The 26,661-nt window shown below is 37.4% G+C and overlaps 3 protein-coding genes and 1 long non-coding RNA gene across 5 annotated transcripts; 3 read left to right on the forward strand and 1 right to left on the reverse strand.

The window, feature by feature from the left end:
- Nucleotides 1-2,296: 2,296 nt before the first annotated feature.
- LOC104094971 (jacalin-related lectin 3) lies at nt 2,297-6,795 on the forward strand. 2 transcript variants are annotated; one of them, XM_009600993.4, is made up of 8 exons: nt 2,297-3,833; nt 3,934-4,146; nt 4,259-4,756; nt 4,840-5,070; nt 5,154-5,639; nt 5,912-5,947; nt 6,059-6,280; nt 6,356-6,795. In XM_009600993.4, exons 1-8 carry the CDS (start codon nt 3,831-3,833, stop codon nt 6,650-6,652), a joined length of 1,986 nt encoding a protein of 661 aa, XP_009599288.1. In that variant the 5' UTR covers nt 2,297-3,830; the 3' UTR covers nt 6,653-6,795. The 2 variants fall into 2 exon arrangements, with proteins under 2 accessions (XP_009599288.1, XP_009599289.1); XM_009600994.4 differs by lacking the exon at nt 5,912-5,947 and having other exon boundaries at nt 3,229-3,833.
- Nucleotides 6,796-8,036: 1,241 nt separating this feature from the next.
- LOC104094972 (peroxidase 9) lies at nt 8,037-9,388 on the forward strand. The gene is made up of 4 exons (XM_009600995.4): nt 8,037-8,302; nt 8,406-8,597; nt 8,676-8,841; nt 8,926-9,388. Exons 1-4 carry the CDS (start codon nt 8,072-8,074, stop codon nt 9,336-9,338), a joined length of 1,002 nt encoding a protein of 333 aa, XP_009599290.1. The 5' UTR covers nt 8,037-8,071; the 3' UTR covers nt 9,339-9,388.
- Nucleotides 9,389-9,830: 442 nt separating this feature from the next.
- LOC104094973 (26S proteasome regulatory subunit S10B homolog B-like) lies at nt 9,831-13,782 on the forward strand. Its single transcript, XM_009600996.4, has 10 exons — nt 9,831-10,160; nt 10,260-10,379; nt 11,312-11,448; nt 11,610-11,771; nt 11,901-11,987; nt 12,095-12,181; nt 12,282-12,419; nt 12,593-12,784; nt 12,864-12,962; nt 13,076-13,782. Exons 1-10 carry the CDS (start codon nt 10,061-10,063, stop codon nt 13,148-13,150), a joined length of 1,197 nt encoding a protein of 398 aa, XP_009599291.1. The 5' UTR covers nt 9,831-10,060; the 3' UTR covers nt 13,151-13,782.
- Nucleotides 13,783-15,257: 1,475 nt separating this feature from the next.
- On the reverse strand, nt 15,258-16,512 carry LOC104094974 (uncharacterized). Its single transcript, XR_686026.4, has 2 exons — nt 16,095-16,512; nt 15,258-15,588 (listed from the first exon to the last, which is right to left on the reverse strand). It is a non-coding gene; the product is annotated as an uncharacterized lncRNA (long non-coding RNA).
- Nucleotides 16,513-26,661: the final 10,149 nt, after the last annotated feature.

Below are 26,661 nucleotides of genomic sequence, written 5' to 3' on the forward strand. Positions count from 1 at the left end.
AATATCAAGGCTCAAACCGTTTCTTATCATTTTATTCCAAGAAATGCGGGGACTATCTGTATACGGTCGAAATCGGACATGTCAGATATCATAGGCACGAGAAGCCGCCCCGAGAGTAAGCTCGTAATAAACCAGGCTCGAGCTCAATGGCAAAGTATGGAGCACGAAGATCGAAGTGCTCGCTGAAGATCGAGACCGAGCATGACCAACTTCGAGTAAGGCATAATAACAGAATGGCGAGATATTAACAACCAACCGAAGATCTCGGTGGAAATCTCGGAACAGATCAAATAAAGCAGTTATTGACGTCAATCATGGGAATTGTTTTCGTGAGTAGAATTGTATCTTATTTAGGATTTCTCTACTATATAAAGAGGGACCCTATTCATTTGTAAGGGGCATTGATTCACTGATAAAGATATATAAAAACGTTGCTCTCTATTTTACTTACTATCCATTACTGTTCATTATTGTTTATCTTCTACTATTTACTGTTCTTCTTACCCAACCTCGAGATCATCTCGAATCGAAATCGAAAGCGCTGCTAGAACACTGGTTTGATTTATTTTACTATTCAGATTATTTATTCAATTCCTTGTTTTTCAATTGGTATTGGATTAAATCACGTATTATTAAAATCACTAAATAAGTTTAATTGTTACTCGAATTTCTGGTTAAACACTGTGATTGTGAAGCTATGGGAGAAGAAATGAGAGGATAGATATAACAACGACAACGAGGAAGCATATAAAGCTATCTCTAGTCTTCTCCTTGCAACTCTTCCAACGTTTTGAAATAAGACAAGATGGGGCGATGTGGTAGACGACGACTTCTTGAAATAGATCTGAGTCACATTTCTGTGTATTATTGAGTGGGGAGCTGTTTCATGGGTTTGCATTAGAGATTGTGTGTCCCTTCAAATTTTTATGGGGCAGCGACAGTAATTTCAATATTTGGGAGCACCGACTGGAATTAATGTTTGCCGATGGGGCATTTCTGTCCTTCCTCATAAGAGAAAGGGGGCAAAATTGATCCAAAAACATTATAACCCGCCCAAACCACCGATAACCTTAATGAAGAATTAACTTGAATACCCGCTCACCTAGTCGTAACCAAAAATCACGGATGAATGTATAATATGTATAATAAATGTATATCAACTATACAAATTCAACCGGCTATTCACATAAAGATCCCATATTATAGGGTTATGATCAACCCATTTTAATCAGCCCAATTTAGCCCAACTCCCTATTTGACACCCTATTGATATAGTCCTCTCAGTTTATTCTGCAGCAATATACATTACACGGATTTCTGAGGATTTACCAACACTAAGAAGCCTAAAAATGGAAATCAGCCTGAGGACATTCTTGGTTGGTGTTGGGCTGAAATGTACAAGGTGCTGGTGGCTACTTTTGCTTCAAGTCAGCCTAGTCGATATATGATCTGGTTCATTACTGGTGCCTACTTTTGCTTCAAGTCAGCCTAGTTTATCCTTCCTATGGCGGTTATTGGTAGGTAAGAGAACATGACAATTGTTTCCTTGTTAACTATTCTTCTTCTTTCCCAAGTAAATTTTACTGAAAGAGGATATTTTGCATGACCTAAAGAGGATCCTCTTGGAAATGGAATATATACTCTTTAAAGCATTGTTCTTGCTCAAATGTAATTAATATGAAGGTTCTTTTGTTTCTTCTTTTGTCGGGGAGGGGTTTAGATTTTCAGTTATGATACATTCTTCGGATAGCTCGGAGACCATTTAAGGGGACCTTTGACTTGTGCTAAGACCAAGATCATTTGCGGATTGCAAATCAATGATATGTATGATTAGAAGATGTTTGGAGAGCCATATTGAAGATTCTCGCAAAGAATACAGTGTTTGGGAGCTCAAGGACTTGGTTGGAGACATGGAGAACTGGGTGCGCGAAATTCAGTACCAGCGTGCTATTCTGGCATTGCACACATTGCTTTGGCTGCTTGAGTTTAGACGGAGGGCGGGACACCGAGGCACGAGGATCAAAGTCCTCCCAAAGTGCAAGTCTATGTGAGGCACTGAGCCGGAATGGACGATAGAGAGGCTTTTAGTTTGGACCATTTCGTCTTTTCTTAGACTTAGTATTAGCTACTAATATAAGATATTGGTGAGACTCGTTTTCGTGGGAGATTAGCATATTCTGAAGATTGATAAGCATCACTGTAAGATCAGAAATTTTATTATTCAGGTTAAACTTCAGGTATTACTTTCAAGTTGCTTTCTTGATGGTACTACTTTCTTCTTTTCAAACCTTTATATCTTTGGTTCGTTCTTGTGCTTCTTTTGGTATGGTTCGTTTATGTACTGTTGTTACCATATACGCTCAGTCATTTGAGATTCTTTCTATTCGACAATATCTGCTAGAATTCTATCGTGTTATTTTCGTTAAGTATTGGAATTATTTCGCTTGTGTGCATCCCAAATCTTATCAAATTGCTTGGAGGCTGTGGTGTATGAAATAATTGATAGACCATGTATCGGATTGTAGATGCTGATGAATTGATAATCTTTTCCTCCAGCTAAATGTACAGTTGTTCAAATTCCTCCATAAGCAGCAAAGAAAGATTTGATAGCTGATTTCCTTGTTAAAAGATAAGCCAGCATTACTTTAGCCAGTTGGAATGAGTTTTACTTTTTCCCCTTTTTCTCTTCCACCAGTAAAAATGTATATATTTGAATATTAATTAGCCTTAAAATCAACATTCTTCTTGCAAATTCATGTCTGCTGCTGCTCTGTCTATATTTGCTTATGCCTAGTGTATTTTGATGCCTACCTTGCTGTCTTTTTGCCAATATATTCCTTTTCTGGAGGAGTGGTGAGTTCATGCACTGAGAAGTAGGACTGTCAGTAGTTTGGCTCGATTTGGTCTTTTCATGAAATTTATACTATACCAACTCTTCGATTAATCTCCGGTGTACAACCAAAAATAGACTTTTTTGAAACATCCTAATCATCTCAGTTTCTCTTCAATATCGGTTCGGTGCAGTTTATTTTCTGTAGTTTATTCTTAAAAACATCACGTGGGAATCGCAATGCTGCTAGATGCCTTAATATTTATGTAGAGAATGGAATATCACCTGCATCCAATCCCCACTCTGAGTAGAAGAATCTGCGTCTTGCTTACTTCTTATATTAAAGATCTTTCTATTTGGAAAAAGCAGATTGGACTAGTGTGCAACTAAATGCCATCACAAGAGGCAAGCACTTCCTCAGCATCTGTACATTTATTATTTACAAAGTACAGATGCTGTTTTCATTACCAGAAGGGTCAAATTCATATTGAGACTTTATTCTTTGGATATGGAAAGCTTCTACCTTTATCGATGATTCCCCCTTTATCTTGCTGATGATTTCCATTCCCATAGAAAGTTCTCGCAGGGCAATTGCTTTTTAGCACTATATGAGAACTTCAGTCAGACAAATTTAGTAAATTATCATGTTAGAATCTCTGTCACTGAGGTGATCCCAGTTGGAATTCATCTTTTACTCAAGTTGATCTAATGGTGATATCACAATCAGACACTTGTACGTGCATGGGCCTTTGTCAAAAGTGCCAAAGCATATTATGGAAGATAATCATGTATTGGGGAATCAAGTTCTTTTCCTTTCATTTCTTTCCTCCAAAGTAGAACCTAGAATTTTCTTCTTCTAGGTATATTCTCTACTATTATCCACCCTGTCCACTAAACTCTTCCTTTCTTGGGCTTATATATTCCTTTTGTGTTCAATACTAAACTATTTGAGTCCCTTCTGTCCTTTCCCTTCTGGCCTCCTCAATTGTTATCCTTCAATATGGTAAGCAAGTATTTGTCTTAATTCTTAGATTGATAGACATTTTTGAACAATTAGTATTTTAGTGATTTGATTGAACTTGAGAGTGAATCATCTTTTGCAGAGTTTAGAGAATCATGGAAAACAGATCATTTCAGTTGGGCCATGGGGAGGTGACAATGGATTGCACTGGGATGATGGAGTTTATTCCACCATAAGGCAACTGGAAATAGCTCATGGAACAGGAGTTGATTCTCTTAAGGTTGAATATGACAAAAATGGAACCTCAGTGTGGTCAGAGAAGCATGGTGGCAGTGGAGGTGCTAAAACCGACAAGGTTGATGTTAGCGCAGTTTTGTGAAACTTTCTATTTACTGAATTGGTGTGAGCTTCATATTAAGTTGTTTTATTAAAGACTATTGGATGTTCTTCTTGTGCTATTCTTGCAGGTAAGACTTAATTATCCAGATGAGTTTCTAACTTGTCTGCATGGATATTATGGTAGCTTACACGAAAGGGGGTCAGTTTTTGTGCGATCACTTACATTCCAAAGCAATAAAAGAACATATGGACCATATGGTGTCCAGCAAGGAACATATTTCACTCTTCCAATTTCTAGAGGAAAAGTTGTTGGCTTCCATGGAAAATCTGGCTGGTATCTTGATGCTATTGGAGTATACGTAGAGCCTATTCATAAATCTTTGCCGACTAATTCTCTAGTTCAATCTCAGCAACACCATTCTATCGTTCATTCCCAACAAAGTGTTGTCCAAGGGTTTGAGAATTATGAATACTCAATGATACAAGGAAGTCTCGGTAAAAATTTTGATCTAATTGTTGCAGTTAGACACAAAGACGAGAACAGTAACATTTTACCTCCAACCACACTTTCAAGACAAACTTCTGGTTCTGATCATGATTCCGGTTCAACTGGACCAAATAAAAATGTATGATAAAAGCTGCTAATTTTCTGTCCGTCCAACCATTTTCCGGATTCTGCATATTCTAAAATGCAATATATATGTTTCAGGTGGCAACTATTGAGAAAGTCCCGTCGAAAAGTGTCAAGGGTGTTGTCACATATTGTCCTTGGGGTGGAAGTGGGGGGAGTGTTTTTGATGATGGAATCTATGATGGTGTTAGGCAGATTTACTTGTCACGCAATGTGGGAATCGTTTCGATAAGAGCTTGCTATGACAAAAATGGAGAACCAGTTTGGGGAAACAAAAATGGTGGTACTGGTGGATTTAAAACTGAGAGGGTAATGTTGTGAGTCCTGTTATTATAGAATTAAATTCAGGCTTTTCCTTATTTCTAATTCATACCTATCCGTCGGTTTTGCAGATAATATTTGATTATCCATCAGAGATTTTGACACACATCACAGGCTACTATGGACCAGCCATGATTATGGGTCCTAACATTATTCAATCACTAACTTTTCATACCACAAAAGGCAAACATGGACCTTATGGAGAAGAACAAGGGCAACAATTTTCAACCAAATTGAAAGAAGGGATTATTGTTGGATTTCATGGGAGAAAAGGATTGTTTCTTGATGCACTTGGTGTTCATGTGTTGGAAGGAAAAGTTGTTCCATGTTTACCCCCTTCCCCGGCCCCCAACTCCATCAAACCAGGTGCAGCGTCTGTCCCATCTTTACCTGCCCCAGCTCCCCCCAAATCCATCAAACCAGATGCAGCAACTGTCCCATCTTTACCTGCACCGGCTCCCCCCAAATCCGTCAAACCAAAAGCAGCATTTGTCACTGAGGTTGATGATAGACCACAGTGGTCTTTTAAACTGGGAAAGAAAGGACTCACTGAGGAGGTATTAAATTATGTCCCCTGATATTTGCTAACACAATTAACTACTACTCCATCTGTTTTATTTAATATGATGGTGGTTGGATATGGATTTTGAAAAAGAAAGATTTTTGACACATAAGCTAAATGTACATAACATACCAACAGTACCCTTAGGATCTTGTGGTCTTCAACATATCGTGTCATTCCTATAAGAGTACGTTATTTAAGTGTAGAATTGAGATGTTAAATTAAAGAGTTTCTAACTTTAGAAATGTTTCAATTTTTTTGGAACAGACTAAAAAGGAAAAGGGACAGATAAAATGGATCGGAGTGAGTAACACACATGCCTGGACAATGCTGCCCCTCTTTGCACATAGAAAAGGGAAAATGAAAAAACTAATACTAAAGTGACTGTTTTTAATGTTTTTGGTTGAATATCAGGGAGTGCAAAGGATAGTGAAAGATCCAGCACCATATGGACCTGGTCCATGGGGTGGAGATGGTGGGAAGCCATGGGATGATGGAGTTTTCACTGGGATCAAACAGATAATCCTAACACAATCATCAGAAGGCATTTGCTGTATCGAAATTGAGTACGATCGAAATGGACAATCTGTTTGGTCAGTAAAACATGGTGCAAATGCTGGGAAATGCACAAATAGGGTACACAATCACTTACTTCTCAGTCTGAATGACTTAACTCACCAGTTGGAATAAGAATAGGCTAATATTTTGCAGGTAAAGTTAGAGTATCCTCATGAAGTACTAACTTGCATCACTGGATTCTATGGTCCTATAAGCAAAGATATGGGGTTGAAAGTGATAAAATCACTGACTTTTCACACCACTAGAAGGAAGTTTGGTCCCTTTGGGGAGGAACTAGGAACATATTTCACTTCAGCAACAACAGAAGGTAAAGTGGTAGGATTTCATGGGAGGAGTGGAATGTATTTGGATGCAATTGGAGTGCATATGCAACACTGGTTAGGCAATCAGAAAACCTCCAAGCATTCTCTTATGAAGATGTTCCATTGATATATTTTCTGTTTTGAATAAAGAAAAGTCCAAAATAGAACAGAATCAATAAGTTTTGTGTGGAAAACATCTTATTGTTTTGGCTTTTGTGTTTGGGTGAGCATAAATGAAGTTCTATTGTAATAATATTCGCATTATTTATATTTCTGGTGCCTTCATCAGCTTGCTCTATCCTATATATTTGGATTTTGAAGAAAGAACTTTTACATGATTTGAACTTTGAACATGAGGAGGAAGTTGTAGTTTAGTGGTTGCAAATTCACCTTGGACCATTTGGGACACAGTTTTATTTCAATTAAAAGTTTACCCATTTTCATTCAAAAAGCGACAGTAATAAACAGAATATGACTGTTCCACATCTATAAATTTACGACGTGACACCATATTTCTAGAGCTTTACTTTTAGCTTTCTTTTCATGTTATGTTGGTTTTAGACTTTAGTTTGATGATAAAGTTAGAACATTAAATTGAATTTTGTTAAGAATGAACGTTTAGACTATAGTTCAATTAAGTGCAATCGGATTAAAGTTTTACGTGTATACGTGATGATAGAAAATGAAATAAGTAATTAGTTGTATTGAAACATATTATTCATCCTACTGGTCTATTACCGCAATTTTTTGTCATGGTCGTCTAACCGTTTTTCTAAATACTTTTACATATAAAAAGTTATTTTATTTTTATATAGTTTCTAAGTATATACACTGTATATCAAAGAAATTAATAATTGTCTAAATTCCTGAGAAAAAGAAGATGATTTGACTTTGATCTACGAATTCCAAAATACTAGTACTTGTTAGGAAAAAGAAAGCTACTGTGAACTTAATAAACATAAAAAAGATCAAGGCTCTTAGAAGTTGTTTGTTTATAGTCAAAAATAATTGAGTGAAAATCGTTTAATTGAGTGAAAATATTTAAGCACCTTTTTCAAGAAAATAACTTTCAACAAAGCTTTTTAAAAATTGAAACGGATTGAGTAACAAGTAATAAATCTAAGGTAATTTTGTTTGTAACGCTGGTGTACGAACCCAATCCTTTTATATCAATCATTGAATTAATAAGCCAACCTCAGAACAAAACTAGTTAAAATCAATTATAAGAATCCTCTATATATATCTGTTCGTAATTTTGTTAATATGTGTCATGTACTCTGTTATAATGGTTGGACTCTCTCTTGTTCTGAAAACGTGATGTAAAAATAGGTACAGAAACTGTTCAAACCCTATAACATGGCTGACACAATAACCATCAATTGGTTCATTGGAGCAGGTAGAAATTGAAACCAGAAACACTTGCAAAAATAGGCTCCAGTCAAACATATATAGAGGATTTGGTAGCAGAGGAGTAGTTGATTTGTTCATGGAAACTCTCTATATAAATTTGCACAAAAACTTGTGTTTCTTAAGAGTCAATCACCCAATGGCTTCTCTCAAACTTGTTTTTACACTTGCTATAATGATGTCTTTTCTCTCCTCTGCCATGTCCCAAGCTCTTTCCAGCTGGGGTGGTGGTCTTTTTCCAGAATTTTACCAGTTGTCGTGCCCACAAGCGAACGAGATAGTCATGTCTGTTTTGGAAGAGGCTATTGCTAAAGATCCAAGAATGGCTGCTTCTTTGCTTAGACTTCACTTTCATGACTGCTTTGTCCAGGTACATACATATATACTTTTAATATCACACAAGTTTATCACATATGCATTGTCAAAAGTTAATTTCTGTTTCACCCAGAAATTCTTCTTTTGTTATGTTATAGGGCTGTGATGCATCAATATTACTAGACAAGACTAGTGCATTCAAAAGTGAAAAAGATGCAGGACCAAACAAGAATTCCATCAGGGGATTTGAAGTGATTGATCAGATCAAAGCTAGACTTGAGCAAGTTTGCCCTCACACTGTCTCCTGTGCAGACATTCTAGCCCTTGCTGCTCGCGACTCCACTGTTCTAGTAAGCAGTCACCTTTTCCTTTTATTAAAATGGGAATATTATTAATAAAGTACAAGCTAAGTGAATTTTGCTAAACAGAGTGGAGGACCACATTGGGAAGTGCCACTAGGAAGAAGAGACTCAAAGATAGCAAACCTCAAGAAAGCAAACACAAACATTCCTGCACCAAATTCCACCATCCAAAACCTCATAACACTTTTCGCGCGACAAGGCCTTAGTGAAGAAGATCTTGTTGCTCTTTCTGGTGCAAAAATCTAATCCTGCAATGATTTTTACCTTTGTATGAGATCGATAATGCTAAAAGTTTTGATTTTTCATCATGTAATAGGAGCGCACACCATAGGGATGGCAAGATGTGTATCATTTAGGCAAAGGCTATACAATCAAAATGGTGACAACTTGCCAGATGCAACACTTGAGAAAACTTACTACACTGGTTTAAAAACAGCTTGTCCCAGAAGAGGGAGAGACAATAACATTTCCCCTCTAGATTTCACATCACCAGTCAGATTTGACAATACATATTTCAAGCTGTTGCTGTGGGGCAAAGGACTTTTGAACTCAGATCAAGTGCTACTGACTGGGAAAGTAAAAAAGACCAAGGAATTAGTGAAGAGCTATGCTGAAAATGAGGCACTTTTCTTCCATCATTTTGCAAAGTCAATGGTCAAAATGGGGAACATCACTCCACTTACTGGATTGAAGGGTGACATTAGGAAGAATTGTCGCAGACTTAACTAAATATCTGTTTATCTAACAACTACTATATGGATTGATCATGTTTGCTTTAATTTCTGCTCAAAACAACAACAATTGATTAGAACAATTCCTGTGAATTATTAAAGTTTCTACAAACTAAAGTAAAGTAATGTTCAAAATTTTAAAACTATAGCCTATTCCAAGCAATGTTAATCAGAAAGGTGTTACTGCGAATTTTTTCACTGCCAACGATTGTCAATAATAAAAAATCATAGACTCGATCCTCCATCTTTCACATTTTTCAAACTACATTTACTTAAAGAGGAGGAGGAATGATCATCATTGAATGTCATTGATGGACATCAAACATGAAACGATTAATTCAGAACCAAGGCATGACACTAATGGAATTTGCTTATAAAAGGACAATTTCAAAGCTATGAGTTCATAATTTGAATTTATTTCCATAAGTAGAAATTAATAATATAAGCATTCACTATAAATTGATTAAATTTATGTTGGCAAACTTATATCTGAGAGCATACACACTTACACAGGCGACAAGGTTGGAAATTATAATTTGTCATTTTAACTAATTGAAAAAGAAAAAGCAAAATCAAATTCAGGACGCTTCTGAGGACGTCGTTTCTTTATATGGTTGCAAGAGTTTCTTGTTTCTTGTTCAGCACTCCTTGAGCTAAAGATTTCAGAAGTAAATTGTTCAGTAAATTATTCAGCTTTTCACCGACTCTCAGATTCCGGCAATGAGCGAAGGAGAAGACGTGGTGCGACGCCGCAACGCGGTGGCAGAATACCGGAGAAAGCTTCTCCAGCACAAAGAACTCGAATCCAGAATCCGAACCGGTCCGTCTTTCCTCCAATGCCCAATTTCTATACCCTAATTCAATCCTATGTGCAAAAATTAATTTTTTGCTTCTTCTCGAATTTATGAAATTAATGTAGTCAGGGAGAATTTAAGAGCATCAAAGAAAGAATACAACAAAACAGAGGATGATTTGAAGTCGCTTCAGAGCGTTGGACAGATTATCGGCGAAGTTCTTCGCTCTCTCGACCAAGAACGAAGTAACTTACTATCTTTCTACAAGCTTCTTCTTATTGTTACTATTAACTTTCAGACTTTTAATAAATCTTTTTGATGAATTATGATAAATTCATATAGCTGATCTCAACTATTTTAAGATTAAGATGTAGTTGATTGATTGATTTATAAATAGTTTTGATGCATTCACGTGTTGCCTTTCCTTATTGGTGAAAGTTGAATTTTGCATATTCAGGTGTTGCTGAATAGTTAAAGCATCAAGATAAGAGTAGGCAAGCTTTTCTGTAGATTAAATAAGGTTTCAATTTTTAGTTCAAGTGTATTTTAGTTCAAGTTTCAATGCATTAGATGGTTGCTTTCATTTCCTGCTGCGTTAAATAGTAATTGACCATCCTATCAATCAATCAATCAACTTTGCCTCAATCTTAAATTAGTTTGGGTTAGCTGTATGAATACGTTGTCTCTGTTTTGCTCTGTCCAATACACAAAAAGTCTCGTCTTTTAAGGCATATTTGGGGTTCTCTAATATTAGATGGTATCGAGATCTCACAAGTGGTTTGAAAATTCATATGATTGAGCTGGTATGAGCATATAGCTGATTATAGCTGCTTTGACAGTGTTCTTTTTGTTGTTTACCTTTCCCTTTCGTTTTCTTTTTCCCGGGAGAGTATAGTTATATCAAGTTGTCTTACTTAAGTATATTATCTTCATGGAAGTTGTAAAAGCAACCGATTCTTGGAACACTTTGTGCCTATGGAAATTCATTAGAAGAAGAATGTGTTATATAGTGTTCTATATGGGCACTTCTTTGCTGTAGATGGGGATGCAATTGCCTTTATGACATAACTTTAGATTCAGAAACATCTGTTTGCTTTTGTTGTATTCCTTCATTGTAGAAGAAAGCAGTGACCATAGTTACACAGCTAATAACGACTTACCATGTGTTTTATTTTAGTGATTGTAAAAGCAAGCAGTGGCCCCAGGTATGTTGTTGGGTACCGTAATAAACTTGACAAGGAAACACTGACCTCTGGAACAAGAGTGGTTCTTGACATGACAACTCTCACAATCATGCGTGCCCTCCCGCGTGAGGTATGTTTCCTCTTTCCTCTGGTCTCTTCAATGAAAACGTTAATGGAAAGGCTGGAATGTTTAATGGTTGAGATCTCCTTGGAGGGGAGTAATTGGTTTGATGAAACTCTACCGAGATACTTCTTCATCAATGCTTAATATTTCATGCTCTTCTTGTAAAGGTTGATCCAGTTGTTTATAACATGCTCCATGAAGATCCGGGAAATATTAGTTACTCTGCTGTAGGTGGTTTGTCAGATCAAATTCGTGAACTTAGGGAATCCATTGAGCTACCTCTTATGAATCCTGAGCTGTTCCTCAGAGTTGGAATCAAACCTCCCAAGGTCATACTGACCCTTCCCTCTCTCTTTTATCCTTATGCATGTGCATTTTAAAAATGTCTATCAGAAAATGAATGATATGTTAACATCTGAAGTATAGAATTGATTTGTAAACATCATAAAATGTTTCAGGGTGTTCTGCTCTACGGCCCCCCTGGTACTGGCAAGACTTTGTTAGCTAGAGCCATTGCTAGTAATATTGATGCCAACTTTTTGAAGGTTGGTGCATAATAATCTGTTCATGTTGCTTTTGGTTTTATTAATGTCTTGCTTTAGATAAGAGAAAAGGACATGATTCATTACATTCCATGCTTATCGCTTTGTAGATCGTATCTAGTGCCATTATTGATAAGTATATTGGTGAAAGTGCAAGATTGATAAGGGAGATGTTCAATTATGCACGCGATCATCAGGTAAGGAACTTTATCTTGCAGAATTTTTATTGTACTTTAGATGCAAAAGTTTTATTGTACTTTTGCGTTATTCTCTGCTTATCATTTGTTTCCTTTTTAGCCCTGCATAATCTTTATGGATGAGATTGATGCAATCGGTGGACGACGTTTTAGTGAGGGAACAAGTGCTGACCGGGAAATTCAAAGAACACTGATGGAGTTACTCAATCAGCTTGATGGGTTTGATCAGCTTGGCAAGGTATCTATTTGCTTGATTTTGTGCAACATTGCCAAAGACTCTTGGATAAGAAAATTTGGGAATATCTGCCCACAATTATAGTATTGCTCTTTTCTAGCCATGGTTTACGTGTCAGTTTATGTGGGTTCTTGCTAAATAGATGTATCTTTGACTATAGCAATCCTCTGTTGCAGGTAAAAATGATTATGGCAACAAACCGGCCTGATGTTCTTGATCCTGCACTTCTTCGTCCGGGTCGTCTAGACAGGAAGATAGAAATACCATTGCCAAATGAGCAGTCGAGGATGGATATTCTCAAAATTCATGCTGCTGGAATTGCAAAACATGGTGAGATTGATTATGAAGCTGTCGTTAAGCTCGCAGAGGTGAGTCCTGGAACTTCTCTGTTATCAGTTTGTTTATGAACATCACTTCCATAAATTTAGCTGCTTTTTTTCATTTTAGGGCTTCAATGGAGCTGACCTCCGTAATGTATGTACTGAGGCTGGCATGTCAGCTATTCGTGCAGAAAGAGATTATGTTATACATGAAGATTTTATGAAGGTAAATTATGTTATACAACTACAGGTTTATTATCAACAATTTCTTGCTGTTCACTTCTCTCTGAAGCTTTGTCAGCTTGTATGTGATAATTATTATTTCCTTAAACTTCTTAGGCTGTTCGTAAACTGAATGAAGCAAAGAAACTTGAATCAAGTGCACATTACAGTGCTGATTTTGGAAAAGACTAGGATGGATGTCTATTAGTCTCAAAAGGCATTAATATTTGGATGTGCACCTTCCCTTTGCAATACTTGCTCGATATTTTCGTCTGATGTTTCTGTGTGTGCGGAATGTGCTATTCAATGCCATCTAGCACGGAATGACTCAGGCGCCAAAGTTCTCCTGTCTAGTCTGTGCTGCATCAGTTTCACTTTTTTTTCCCCCTTCCCTTCTGCTGAACTGTCAATGGTAATGAAGTTAACAGAATTTTATGGAAGTTCTTCAATCTCTACTGTGTAATATGCTTTTTTGTTTGCTTTTGATGTGGGTGATTGTTCCCTGCATGCATATGGCGTGAGATGGAGGCGAACAAGCCAGGAATCTTGAATGTGCATCCAAATCAAGTTGGAGGGATGAAGATAGTGAAAGTACTTCAAGGCGTATTAAAGTTGGGCAGGAGGTTACTCATCAATGCTAAATACTTATTGGCACAAAAAAAATTTTAGTTGCTGGGTAATGAAAATTGAAATATCTGTCAAGGGACAGTTGTAGGTTTAGTACTCCCAAATGCTTACTACCTCTGCCCTGTATTATTCCAAGGTTTTTGCACACCCCATAAGAAAGTAATTTTATAGTCTTAATCATAGTAGTATTTGCCTAATTTCTCCTTGAGCATATCCTTTAAGTAACATCCCAACAACAAAAAAAATGTCTTTCTTGTTTTTTTCTTTTTGAAGAAAAAAGGTCAAATATTTTAAAACAAATTCGTTTGACAGACAACTAATACTTGGGAGCAGCAGGAGTATTTGGTGTATCAGCATCCCCGCAAACTTGTAATACCGTTGTCATGGTTATAAAGCGTATGAAGTTTGTCTCTAACTTCATTAAGCAAAGTGTTGCTATAAGGCAACCCCAACTTGTTCATTCATTTGAGCTGATACAAGCAACTAGACTAACTTGGGACTGGCATAACGAGTTTATTAACTATTTGCAGAAGGGAGCATTGCCTGAACACAAAAAGGCAGCCCGACAACTCAGTATTCGAGCAGCAAGATCATCATTTTGGTTGACCTAACCACTAACTTGTGTTAATTATCTAATCCAACTGGGATGGGCAAGCTACGTTTTGTTTCAATTTTAATTTAGAATATTTCGGTCCAATCAATCGTCTCGAAAGCAAACCCTATGACAAAACAAATATTTCTAAAGATAATGCGACTTTAACCAAGTCTCTTTACTTTGATACCCACCAAACTACGCATGTACGTTGATGAAGAGTCATTGCCTCAATCACACCCCATCTATTCAATACAACAAAGTACTCTCTCCCGTCCACAATAAAAGTGAATTTTTGGTTGTTTTCACACATATTAAAAAATTCACATTTTAACATTAATTAGCAATAAAATTGACCGTATTAACATTTATTATCTCTTCACATAAACACTCCTAACACATACTCCAACACTATTTACTCCAAGGGTACTGTAGAAAAAAAAAAATTCATTCTTGAAATCTTGAAAAAACACTTATTTTGGACCACAAAAAAAAGCTAAAAATCACTTATTGTGGACCAAAGGGAGTATGAGAGATTACGACCTTACGATTTTTAGTTAGAAGGAAATTAAGTAAAGGACCATGAGGTCACTGGTTGAAGGATTTCACAATCACGATTACCTAACTAGGGTTGTGCATGGATCGGATCGGATTTAGCACATTTCAGATTGAAATTTCGGATTTCGGATTCTACAAAATGGAATCCGAATCCGATCCGAATTAATATCGGATCGGATAAATATTTCGGATTTTTGGGATCGAATTGTACGTATTATTAAGGCTATTGCTAATCTAATCGTCTAATGCATTTGCTTTATCTGCTTCTTCTATGTTTTATGCCTTTTAAGTTGCAAAACTCATACTCAAACTGAAGACCACAATGGCACACACCATACTCCTTCTCTTTTATCCTTTTTTGCGTTTTCCATTCGTGGTATTGGTAGTAATAGCAAAAAGATTTTTCTTGTACATCCCCCAACTCTAACGTGGATGGCTTGTCTTTGACCAAATCAGATTTGGTGTAGAAAAGTTAATACGAGGACATCAATTGCTAATCTAGCAAAAAAGGTACAAAGAAAAAGGCCAAAAACGGTAGTAGCAGTAAATTGTGCAGGAAACATAGTTCATCTCCGACCAAACTTAAATCTGATGAGAGGCAACACAGTTAAAATATCAGCCCTAATCCACAGAAGAAAAGGAAAGGTGCAAATCCCAATTCTTGTGGTAGAATCCATTACATAAACAAAACACAATATTCATAGCAAAATAAAATTAACTTAAATCCCAAATAGATGTCTAATAAACTGAAATCCTCAACAGGAATTCATTAACAGATTACACAAAAGAGTTTCAAGTTCCAACTTCTATGGCCATCCCACTCAATCCTGGCTCGCTTTCAAGTTCAGCAACACTGCACTTGTCAAAAACGAGAGGATTAGTACTCCAGTGAAAATATTCATAAGATATTATAAACTCCAGAGGATTAGTAATTCAGTGAAAGCATTCATAATCTGAAAGCTGAAATAGCAAAAAAGTTAAGACATCAACTAAATGATTAATTTCACACTTGGATATCTGTGGAGCAATGACACAAAGTTTTTTCAGATCAATCAATGTTCCTAAGTATCTGTAATAAAACCATCTAGTTCTACAAATAGTAATGAAGTTTTGCTTATAAACAGAATACACACAATTTTTCAAAGACAATTAATATAAAAGCAGAACAGCACATAAATTGAACATAGTAATGACAATCAATAGTAATGAAGTCTTCGACTTTGCTTATAAACAGAACAGAACATTATAAACACTACAGATCTTTTCTTATAAACAGAATAGAACAGAACATCAATAGTAATGAAGTCTTCAAAGACATAATAATTTTGAATTTTGGATCGGATCGGGTTAAAATTATACCAATCTGAATCCGATCCGAATATCCGAAATTTTAATAAACATAATCCGAAATCCGATCCAAATATCCGAAATCCAAAATTGAACGGATCGGTTCAAATTTCGAATATCCGATCCAAATGCACAGCCAAATACCTAACTCGATGGAGATTAATTGGACTCTTCTTCGATATTACAGAATATCATGATGAATATGCCATTTAAGTTGGCACGGTATGATTGGTCATTGAGTAGCAATAATATGAGAAGATTTAAAAATTAGATAAATCACGTGTGACCAGATTTAAAGTAAAATTTCTTGGCTCATATTCTTTTTCTTTTTTCCCGTTAAACTGATGAAACCTTAATTAACTTCAAAGATGAAACCTGAAGGTATCAAACTAGTTGTATAATTTCTTCTTGTTAGATGTATTTAGTGTTTGTGCCAAAGCCCATAAATTTATTAAGGTCAAGCGATAGATTAAGGTAAAATTATATTAATTAGTTATGGTTAAGTGATAAAAGTGAATGTAAATCACACTCGTCATATTCATTAGTTACAGAAAAAAATATATATATTTATTGATTTGATGTAAATATCTAAAGTAGTTCAGGATAATACGATCTTGTAAAAAACCTTCCAAACCCAATGTGTGTGAATTATATTGTATATATGTGACAGTCACTCCATAATAATGATGTTATAGCACAGAAAGGCTTAATTGTTGTATGAGGTAAAATGAACGAATGCCAGGTGGTCGTTCGTTGAATTGTCACGTGACAGTAAAGATAGGTAGGATATGAGTCAACGAATAGCTGACACAGGGTACAAGTATGTGACCGATATTGTATGAGTTTCGAACACATCAAAACCGGAGGGGAGAATTTAAAAGCAAGGTACCCGTTAAAGAGGGCAGCATTAAAGGAGCATCTATTACCGAAAATTCTAACATTTACACTCAACCGTTATGCAATTATCAAGAGGGGGTTTTATTCACCTTAAAGAGGAACTTGATTTGGGGATCTTATATCCCCTAATTTAGCTATAAATTGCGAAATTTGTAGTCATTGAAGGGGACAAAAGACTTGCATAAAAAAAGACTAATATTACTCTCTTATTCTGCTAAAAAATTGTTCTACTAGAATTTAACTCTTGATATTGTTCTTGTTTCCGGAGAAGTTCAATTTAAGTCACAAGCTTGTCTTTTCTTTAATTATTCTTATTTTATTCAATTTTGTTTTTCATTACTTTATATTCTCGAATCAATTTAATTCACATGCCTATAAACCATGTTATAAATTTAACTGTACTATTTTACGGGTAAATAATTTGGTGCTCGCCGTGGGGTATAAATAATTGTGGTATTACTTTGATCCATTCATCTTTTACTAACGTACTTTGAAGTTTTTCTTTAGTGAGCAAAAAACAGATATGGCACCTAATGATGTGAACAAGTCACTCAATGTTGGGACAAACAATGAGCATGAGGATAATTTCAGTGATGGAGATCAACGGGATGATTCGACCAGTGAAACTCGTATCCATGAAAATGAGACAACTCTGGTCCGAGAAGAACGAAATACTCGGCGTGCGAGGAGTCCTGCCCTAGATGATATGGATGACGAACCCGTTGTCAAGACGGTGAAAGTTTTGAGAGATCTGCAAAGGAAAATCATGAATCATCTCTCAAGACATGAACGAATAATGACGGAGATCCAGCAAGCACTATCGATTGTCTCTAATAATTTCAACGGAGGAGTTCGAGCCCCTCCCAGCGCACCTGCAAATCAGATAGCACAAAAAACTGGTAACATCATTTCAAGGGGGAGTTCAGATCTAATGACAATCAAGCGGATGGTGCAGGCAACGGATCGGGGAATGGAAAACACACAGATGATCCTTTTAAAATCGAGCTCAAGAGATTCATGAGGGAAATGAATGATCAGATGTATCAAAATGCTAAGGAGTTTTATGCTCGGATGGATCAGATCCTGAGGGCACCTCTAGTCCTAAAGGACTCAGATTCAAAGAAATATACTTAGTTGCCATTCAAACCTAGTGGGGCCCCGGAGTTGATTCCAAAAATATTCAAGATGGAGGATGTTCTCAACTGCTGGATGAACCCAATAGGTGGTTGAAATGAGAGAAAAGGAAGTTTAGTAAGAGGAGAATTTCCTTTAACACAGTTGTAATGACTCGTCCGATCGTTTTGAGTATTACAACCTTGTTACCCTATTTACTGCTCAATTTGTACTTTACAGTTATTGTGTGACTTGGCAGGGTAATTGGTTCGGGTCCGGTGAGGTTTTGGAATGAATTGGAACACTTAGTTCCAAGGTTTAAAGCTTAAGTTCAAATAGTAATCAGATGTCGACTTATGTGTAAACAACCTCAGAATGGAGTTTTGATAATTCCAATAGCTCTGTATGGTGATTTTGGACTTAGGAGTGTGTCCAAAAATTTTCTTTGAAATCCGTAGTGAAATTTGGCTTGAAATGGTGAAAGTTAATTTTTTGGAAAGTTTGACCGGGGAGTTGACTTTTTGATATCGGGGTCGGAATTCAGTTCTAAAATTTTTTATAGATTCGTTATGTCATTTATGACTTGTGTGCAAAATTTGAGTTCAATCGGAATTGATTTGATAGGTTTCGGCATCGAATGTAGAAGTTGGAAATTCTTAAGTTTCTTAAGCTTGAATTGGGGTATGATTCGTGGTTTTAGCATTGTTTTATGGGATTTGAGGTTTCAACTAAGTTCGTATGATATTTTAGGACTTGTTGGTGTATTTGGTTGAGGTCCCGAGGGCCTCGGATGAGTTTCGGATGGTTAACAGATCAAGAATTGAAATTGGGAGACTGCTGAAGTTGAGTTTGCTGGTTTTTGGCTGATCTGGTTTCCTTCATCTGTCAAAAATTGAGGTCAAAAAAATTAAGGTAAAAAATCGAGGTCAGGAAATCGAGATCAGGAAATCGAAGTCAGGAAATCGAGGTCATGAAATCGAGGGTAGGAAATCGAGGGCAGCGCCCTGGACAAAGATTTTAAGTTATAAAACGGGGGTTTCGTCCCATTTTCCATTTTTAACAATTTGGAGTGAGGCGATTTTTGAAAGATTTTCAAGGAAAAATATTGGGGTAAGTGATTCTAACTCGGATTTGATCAATATACATGAATATATCATTATTTTCATAATTTAATTAGTGTTTTGAGATGGAAATTTGGAGAAAATTGTAAAAATCTCATAAAATAAATTTTTGAGATTTTGATATCGATTCGGAGTCGAATTTGAGTGAAACTAGTATAGTTGGACTCGTAATTGAATGAGTTATCGGATTTTGTGAGTTTTATCGGATTCCGAGATGTGGGCCCTGCGGGCGATTTTTGGGTTAAAATTCGGATTTTGTTAGAAAATTTGTATTTTCTTATGGAATTTATTCCTATAATTTGTATTGATTGAATCAAATTAATTATGATTAGATTCGAGCCGATCGAAGTCGGAAAATCGAGGAAAAGGCATACTACTTGATTGATTGAGCGTGGTTTGAGGTAAGTGACTTGTCTAACCTTGTGTGGGAGAAATTCTCCTTAGGATTGGTATTGATATGAAAATGTTGATGTATTAAAAGTCGTGTACACGAGGCGATGAGTGTGTATACGGGCTAAATGTGGAAGATTATATCTTTAAATTGTGTAGAGCACTGTTGCATATTAATTAAATTATTTTATTCTATTATATTCATCATCCTTAATATATTTTCGTATCTTAAATTTGTCTGACCTGTTCCTGCTAAGTGTGTTACCTGTTTAGTTGAAACTCTGCTTCTTTTGTTCTGTGCATTATTTGAAGGATGAATTTCTTAAATTTAGATATTATTTTTTTTTTAAATGAAGTATTTTACATTAAAAATTTTGATATTTAGACAAGGTGTTAAATTTGTGAAATATTATTTTTGCTGAATATTTTATGAGATTTTTGTACTCATTATGATTGAGTCATGAGCTCTTTATTGTGAAAAAATATTATTGTTGTTGATTTATTTTGGCATGAGCAGTGAGCTCTTTATTGTGAAAAAAATTATTGTTGTTGATTTATTTTGGCATGAACCGTGAGCTCTTTATTGTGGAAAAATATTATTGTTGATTTATTTTGGTAAGTTAAAATATTTGGGTACTTGAGGTGCAAATTATGATATATTGTGATATTGATACGCATGCGGTGGTATAAGGTCTGGGTGTTGAAACGCATGCGGTGAGATAAGGGTGGCTTGATACGCGTGGCTAGTAGGGGAACTACTAGAAGTCATGCAGTGTGATAAGGGTGGCTAAAACGTGGGATGCATTTCGGAAAAAATATTTTCTTTAAAATCTAAAGTGAAGTCTCCCGCTGTGATATAAGGAAATGAGATATTATGAATTTATTTATGATTTGGGACTACGAGGCGGTACCTTTGGAGTGCCCTTGTTGATATTTCTTTATGGCTGCATTGTCTTTGGTTATTTTTGGTATTTTTCTTAAAGTTGTAAATTTCTGTTTTCCTTTCGCGAGGTGTTAATTGCCCTTATACTGTGTAGTAAAATTGTGACATAATACTTACATGATTTATCCCTATTTTTATTATTATTATTATTATTATTATTATTATTATATTGTTAAACTTTTCTCCCTGTATTTTATTATTTCAGTAGGACCTGACCTGACCTCGTCACTACTCTACCGAGATTAGGCTTGGCACTTACTGGGTACCGCTGTGGTGTACTTGATGTCGCTCAAATTCACACCACTGATTGGGATTGTGAAGCGGCCGATGCAATTATAATTATCCAACTTTGAGTCGGGGTCGATTCCTTAGAGAGCTTATATTGGATTAGTATATACTTAGACTAGGTGTATGACGTGCCTAAAATACACTTCCACATACTTGGTTGTTTCTTTCTACTTCTAAATTTTATACTATTGTTTGTAAATATAAAGCTATAGAACGATATTTTAGGTGCTGTTGTTTTTCAAGTTTATAAAAAATCTAGGGCTGTGACTTCCACCTAGGTGGTTACCTAACGGGTTGGGGGCTTAGGGGCATATTTCGTTGGTCGGGGTATAATATAGCAATCAATACGCGATTACCCACTCGATACCTCTCGGTAGTTAGAGTGGTTTTGCCCAATTTGGCTTTCTCAAGTCCAAATGGGTAATTCACAAAACCGTTGATATATGCTCAAGTCAGGTTTTACTATCTCTAGATTCAACCCTTTAATTTGGGCTATCAATTTCTTGAGTTCACCCTAATTTCTTGTTAGCCAAGTTTTCCTAGAATTAGTCTCTCTTTCTCAAGTAGAAACTAAGTCAATTAGGCATAAATTAATGTTTGCGACCATTAATTCCTAAATTCAAGCAAGAACTAGGCTAAAAATCAGACACCCAACCTTATATAAGCCCTAAATCAAACATCCATTAGATACCCACACTAGGGTTGGGTCACAACCCTTGTTAGAGATTTAGCTACTCATAGGCAAAAATGAAGAAACTAAGGAAGAAAATAAGATTAAACTCATAATAGATGATACAGGGATGAAAATTCAATGTTAAAACGCTAAACTAATACAAAGTTTCCCAAAGCAGTAAAGGAAAAATGGCTATCTACTTTTTGGAGTTCAAAACTTTACCTAAATTTGACAAAAAGAACTATTTATACCCAGCTGAAATTATCGGATAAAATTTCCCCTGTGGAGGTTGTGCGTTCCGCACTTTGAAGCTGGCTGGACAGGATGGACTTCTGCTGCCGCACAATTCTGGGGTGCGGCCGCAGTTCTTCAGATTTTGCGGACCGCACATTTCTGAGTACGGCCGCACTCTTGGACTTGAGCTGGACATGGGAGATTTCTGCGGACCGCACATTTATGAATGCGGCCGCACTTTTGCATTCTGCGGTCACACAATAATAGTGTGGTCCGCACTTCTTCAGTGACCCAAAATACCATCTCTCTAAACCTCGTCTTCTGCGGCCGCACAATAATTGTGCGGTCCGCATTTTGCGAAGGGAATTTGTCAATGGTTCTTCATAGTCTGCGGTCGCACACTGTATTGTGCGGTCCGCACTTTGCTCTTTTCTGCTTTGTTTTGGTCCTTGTCCAATTTTACTCTTTCTTGAGTTGATTTTCATCTTTTTGGCTCATCTCCCAATATTCCTGCAAGAAAGCACATTTCATTAGTTCTCAGGAATACTTTTAAGTATTTTTGAGCTCAAACGAAAGTAAAAGAGTGCAAATAAGTGGTCAAAATCCCTACTTATCAACTCCTCCAAACTTAAGCTTTTGCTTGTCTTCAAGAAATTAAGGTAATTCCCACCTCGACAAGGAAAGAGCTATTTCAGTTGGCCTAAGTTGAATCAAACACACATCAATTGGGACCAGCGATTACCCACACACTCATGAATCATCAGCAAGCCTATGTTTTGAATGTTAAAGCACAAATAGCTCTAATGTGATGCTTGACCATCAAGAGTTGACTTTATTCATCAAGGAAGTTCGCACTTTCATGTAGGTCACTGTGGATCCCAAACTCCTCTTCCTATACTCTCCGTGAGCTCATCTCACTCAAGAATGAAGCACTCAATGCAATGATTCGAGAAAGGTTCGCTCATCACTATCAAAAGAATGTCACAAGCCAGGCTCTAAGTACCATACGCTTGCCCCTAATGTAGATCACTACTAATGTAAGCTTACTCGGCATGAAATCACGTTGGGATTTTTCGGCATGTAATGAAGGCTTTTGGACTAAGGAGGGAAATATTGGAATGGAACTGGTTTATCTTTCCTTTAGCACTCCATTTTCTCTTTTTGGCTCATACTTTGCCGACTCTTTGAGTCATTTTCTTTTTCCTTAGGGGAACTAGAGAGACTTAATATCACTCTTTATTGGTCATGCTATTCATATTCTCCTTCTTTGTTTTCTCCATGCTTTGCACTTTTGCTTTCTTTTTGAATCTTTTCAACCCTTTCACATTATTCATTTTCTTTTTGTGTTTTTCTTTTGTTCTTTCTTTATTTTCTTTGCCTTTCCTCTTCTTCATTTCTTTTCTCTTTTTGTGCCTTGATACTATCTTCAAACTCCTCGTCTCTCCCCCAAACTTATGTTTTCGCCATTTGTTTCTCATGAGTGCTAAAGAAAGCTCGGGTGCCAAGAGAGGGTCACTATAAAACGGGTAACGTCTTGTAACATGGTTATGAAATGAAAAAGGCTTTAGGCTCAAAAGGGTTGACTAGGAATAATATCATTGGTGAGCCATGGAAGGTTTCAAAACGGGTCAAGGAGAGCCTACAATCACTTCTCAAGCCAAGCTAACTTAGAATTTCGCCTAGAAACACATTCGGGGCAAGTTCTAGACCATTCGCACGGGTACTTGGACTTGTAACAAAATATCTCAACTCTCACACAACCGGATTGTTAAAGAGGATAGAGTTGAGGGCCCACAACAACCGTCTTTAAATTGAAGATTGCTAATGGTTCTACTAAACCATCTGATGATTGCCTAAGTCATCCAAGAGTCACAAGTTCACTAACTAGAGCCATTTCTTTCCAAAAGCTTGTTTTTAACCATAAGCGTGTAGCTAAGTGTGTTGGTACCAAGTGAAGCATGCCTGACTCTTATTTATTCATTAATACTACTGTTTCTTCCTAAACATAAAAAACGGACTCGATCCCTTAAGAAGGTTATCACGCCATCCATCGTTGGGAAGAGTCACCCGGTTCACACAAAACCCACATTTGGAAAGAACCGTGGCATTAAGAAAACCAAAGGCTTATTGTTCACTTAAACATAAAAAGAAGCTAATAAATCAAAAAGATGCTATTAAAGTAAATAAGAAGCTATACTATTAAGAAAAAAAATGAAGAAGCTATGAAATAAACTACTGAAAGTAAGGCAAATGAATATACAAACCGAGGAGAATAGAATATGTACTTCAAAAGAGAGGAAGGAATATATACATAATGAAAGAGAAGATAAAGATAAAAGAAGAAGAGTATTAAAGTTATTACATGCCAATGTCATCAAATCAAACCAAAATACACCACCCCCCTGAATAAAAATAAGCATTGTCCTCAATACTTAGCAAAATCAGAATAAGGGAGGGTAGAGAGTAAAGAAAACGCCCTATGTGGTCTCAAGGTGACTGGCAGCATCACCACCCTCGGGCTCCTCCAACTGGATCTCATCATCCTCTGCTCGGGGAGTAACGGGGTTGGTGAACATCCGAAGCACCTCCTTAGCAGTATGGGTAGCAAGGTCTGGCTCGTCAGACTGGCCAGCCGATGCCTCTGCTGATGGTGCTGCTGGGTGTGCTAGTACTGGTGGATTTGTCTCCATCAGTAGGTCAAATAGAAGATCACCATCAACTGCAATCTTGGTCACTTCTTTCCTCAATCTGTCCACTGATTTCTTCGAGGCCTGAGACTTTCTCATCTTCTTCACCCGTTTGCCAAACTCCTCAATAGCTCGCCCATGTGCCACCAGTGTATCCAGAAGGTCTGGTTCTCCAGGATCTTCTTCAATATTTCCTCTACTGATGGAGGAACATGTGGTGTTGCTGGGGTGGAAGATTGTGCTGCAACAACACTGGATATGTTAAACAGCTTTGAAGTAGTTGTCTGTATCCAGTTGTTGAGACTCGCAACGCAGTAAGTGGATATGTGGATGAGGCAGGCACTGATACTGGTGTTGATGGTCTAGAAGATGAAGGTGGTGGCATGTTAGCTATCTCGGTGGAAGGACTAGTTATTGTGGAAGGCATGGCAGTTGTTGAAGGCATATGAGCTATAGAAGGCTCAACAGCTGACTCTGTAACCACCACCGATGGATCATTAGACTGGCCAACGGTGGCAGTTGCCTTACCCTTGAACTTTGGGTTTCCCGGACCTTGCAAGGAGTACCATGAGTAGGGCTTCTTGGCCCGTACTTTTATATCAAAACTCCTCGGCTCCATTTTTGCATCCGTGAGATATTTTGTGAGGGTGTTGGGATATGGATAGGAGCTTTCACCTTTTCGGACAACCATTGATATGTTGACCGACATGATGGCACCCATATTGATTGGGTATCCGTCCATGATAGATGCCACCAAATCTACTCGGGGGATAGGAAGATTGTTCTCATTCTGGCTCGGGTCTATAAGGCTGCACGCAAAAGTTTGCCACCCTTTTGCTTCAAAATTGAGGGTGGCCCGTGCAATGGGAACCCCCGTTATGATCCACGGTGGTGATGGTCCTAGAGAAGCCAAAATATCTTCTAACCAAGGGCGAGCTGCATCACCCATAGCAAGCTTCTCCAAGTACTGGATTGCCTCTACCTCTTCAAGTCCCAGGTAAGTGTTCAGAATGCTTGGGTCGAATCTGACTTTCAAATTTCTCACTTTGGTCACTTTTGTACCCTTCTTGATGTGTACCATATTAGCATAAAACTCCCGTACCAAGTGCTCTTTGTCATCCATAACACTCTAGGTGAAACACATCCACCCCTTGCGCTCCCTAAACTGATTAAGAACATTTGGATTGTATTTATCCAAATCCGTCAGTAAGAATTGTCGCTCAAGTGTGAGCGATCTTTGGGGCCACCGTTCCTTGAACCTTGTGAAGGTTGTCAAGCTCACAAACCTATCTTCCCATACCTCCTTCTTCTTCAACCTCTCTAATCCGCCCACTCTAGTGTCACCTCCCCTACCATCATCAAGAACATCATCATCATCTACTGCAACTGGTGCAGAGGGAGTGAGTGTAGAGGAGGGCTCTGAACCCTGGCTACCGGCATCGAAACCCTCAAAAGAACTTGCTGTGGTGGAGGGTTCATTGCGCAGTTGGTATCTCCCAGTGAATTGTGGTGGTTGGTACTGGGCCTCAGGTTGTACCTCCACTGAGTTACCCTCAGAGGCTTCCCTAGACGGGACATATGAACTAGATTCTGAGGGCTCTGTGGCCCTACCTCTCCCAGTAGTCGGCTTTTTGGCGATGGCTTTTGATTGCACTCCAGTGGGTGAGTGCCCTTTCCTCGGCCTCGGAAGGGTTCACCTCTCCCTTTAGATGTATCGCCTCTACCTTGTGACCGAACCATTATCTGTAATACAAGGCACATAAGTCAGTTAGAGTCCAAAATAGTGTAAATAGTTGCATTACAGTTGCAGGAAAATAGTCTACAGAAGAGACAGTGCGGATCGCACAATTTTGAGTGCGGCCGCAGACTGCCATGTGCAGACCGTACAATTTCAAAGTGCGGTCGCATATCCTAAAGTGTGGACCGCATAATTTTGAGTGCGGACGCACATTCCCAAGTTCAGAACACTGGTTCTCTGAAGTTCCAAAGTGCGGTCTCACTCATTTTTTCTGTGGCCGCACAATTTCTCTGCGGACCACACAATTTTGAGTGCGGTCCGCACTTTTCATGCAACACATTTGCCCTAATTTAAGATCTGCGGACCGCACAATTTTGTGTGCGGCCGCACAATTTTGTGTCTGGCCGTACAATTTGAAATTAAGCGGCACTGACTTTAGGTTTTGCAATTTTTGCACAATTTAGACATGGTATTTGCAAATAAACATGATTAATG

The sequence above is a fragment of the Nicotiana tomentosiformis genome, chromosome 11 (genome assembly GCF_000390325.3).
Source record: "Nicotiana tomentosiformis chromosome 11, ASM39032v3, whole genome shotgun sequence".
Taxonomy (NCBI): domain Eukaryota; kingdom Viridiplantae; phylum Streptophyta; class Magnoliopsida; order Solanales; family Solanaceae; genus Nicotiana; species Nicotiana tomentosiformis.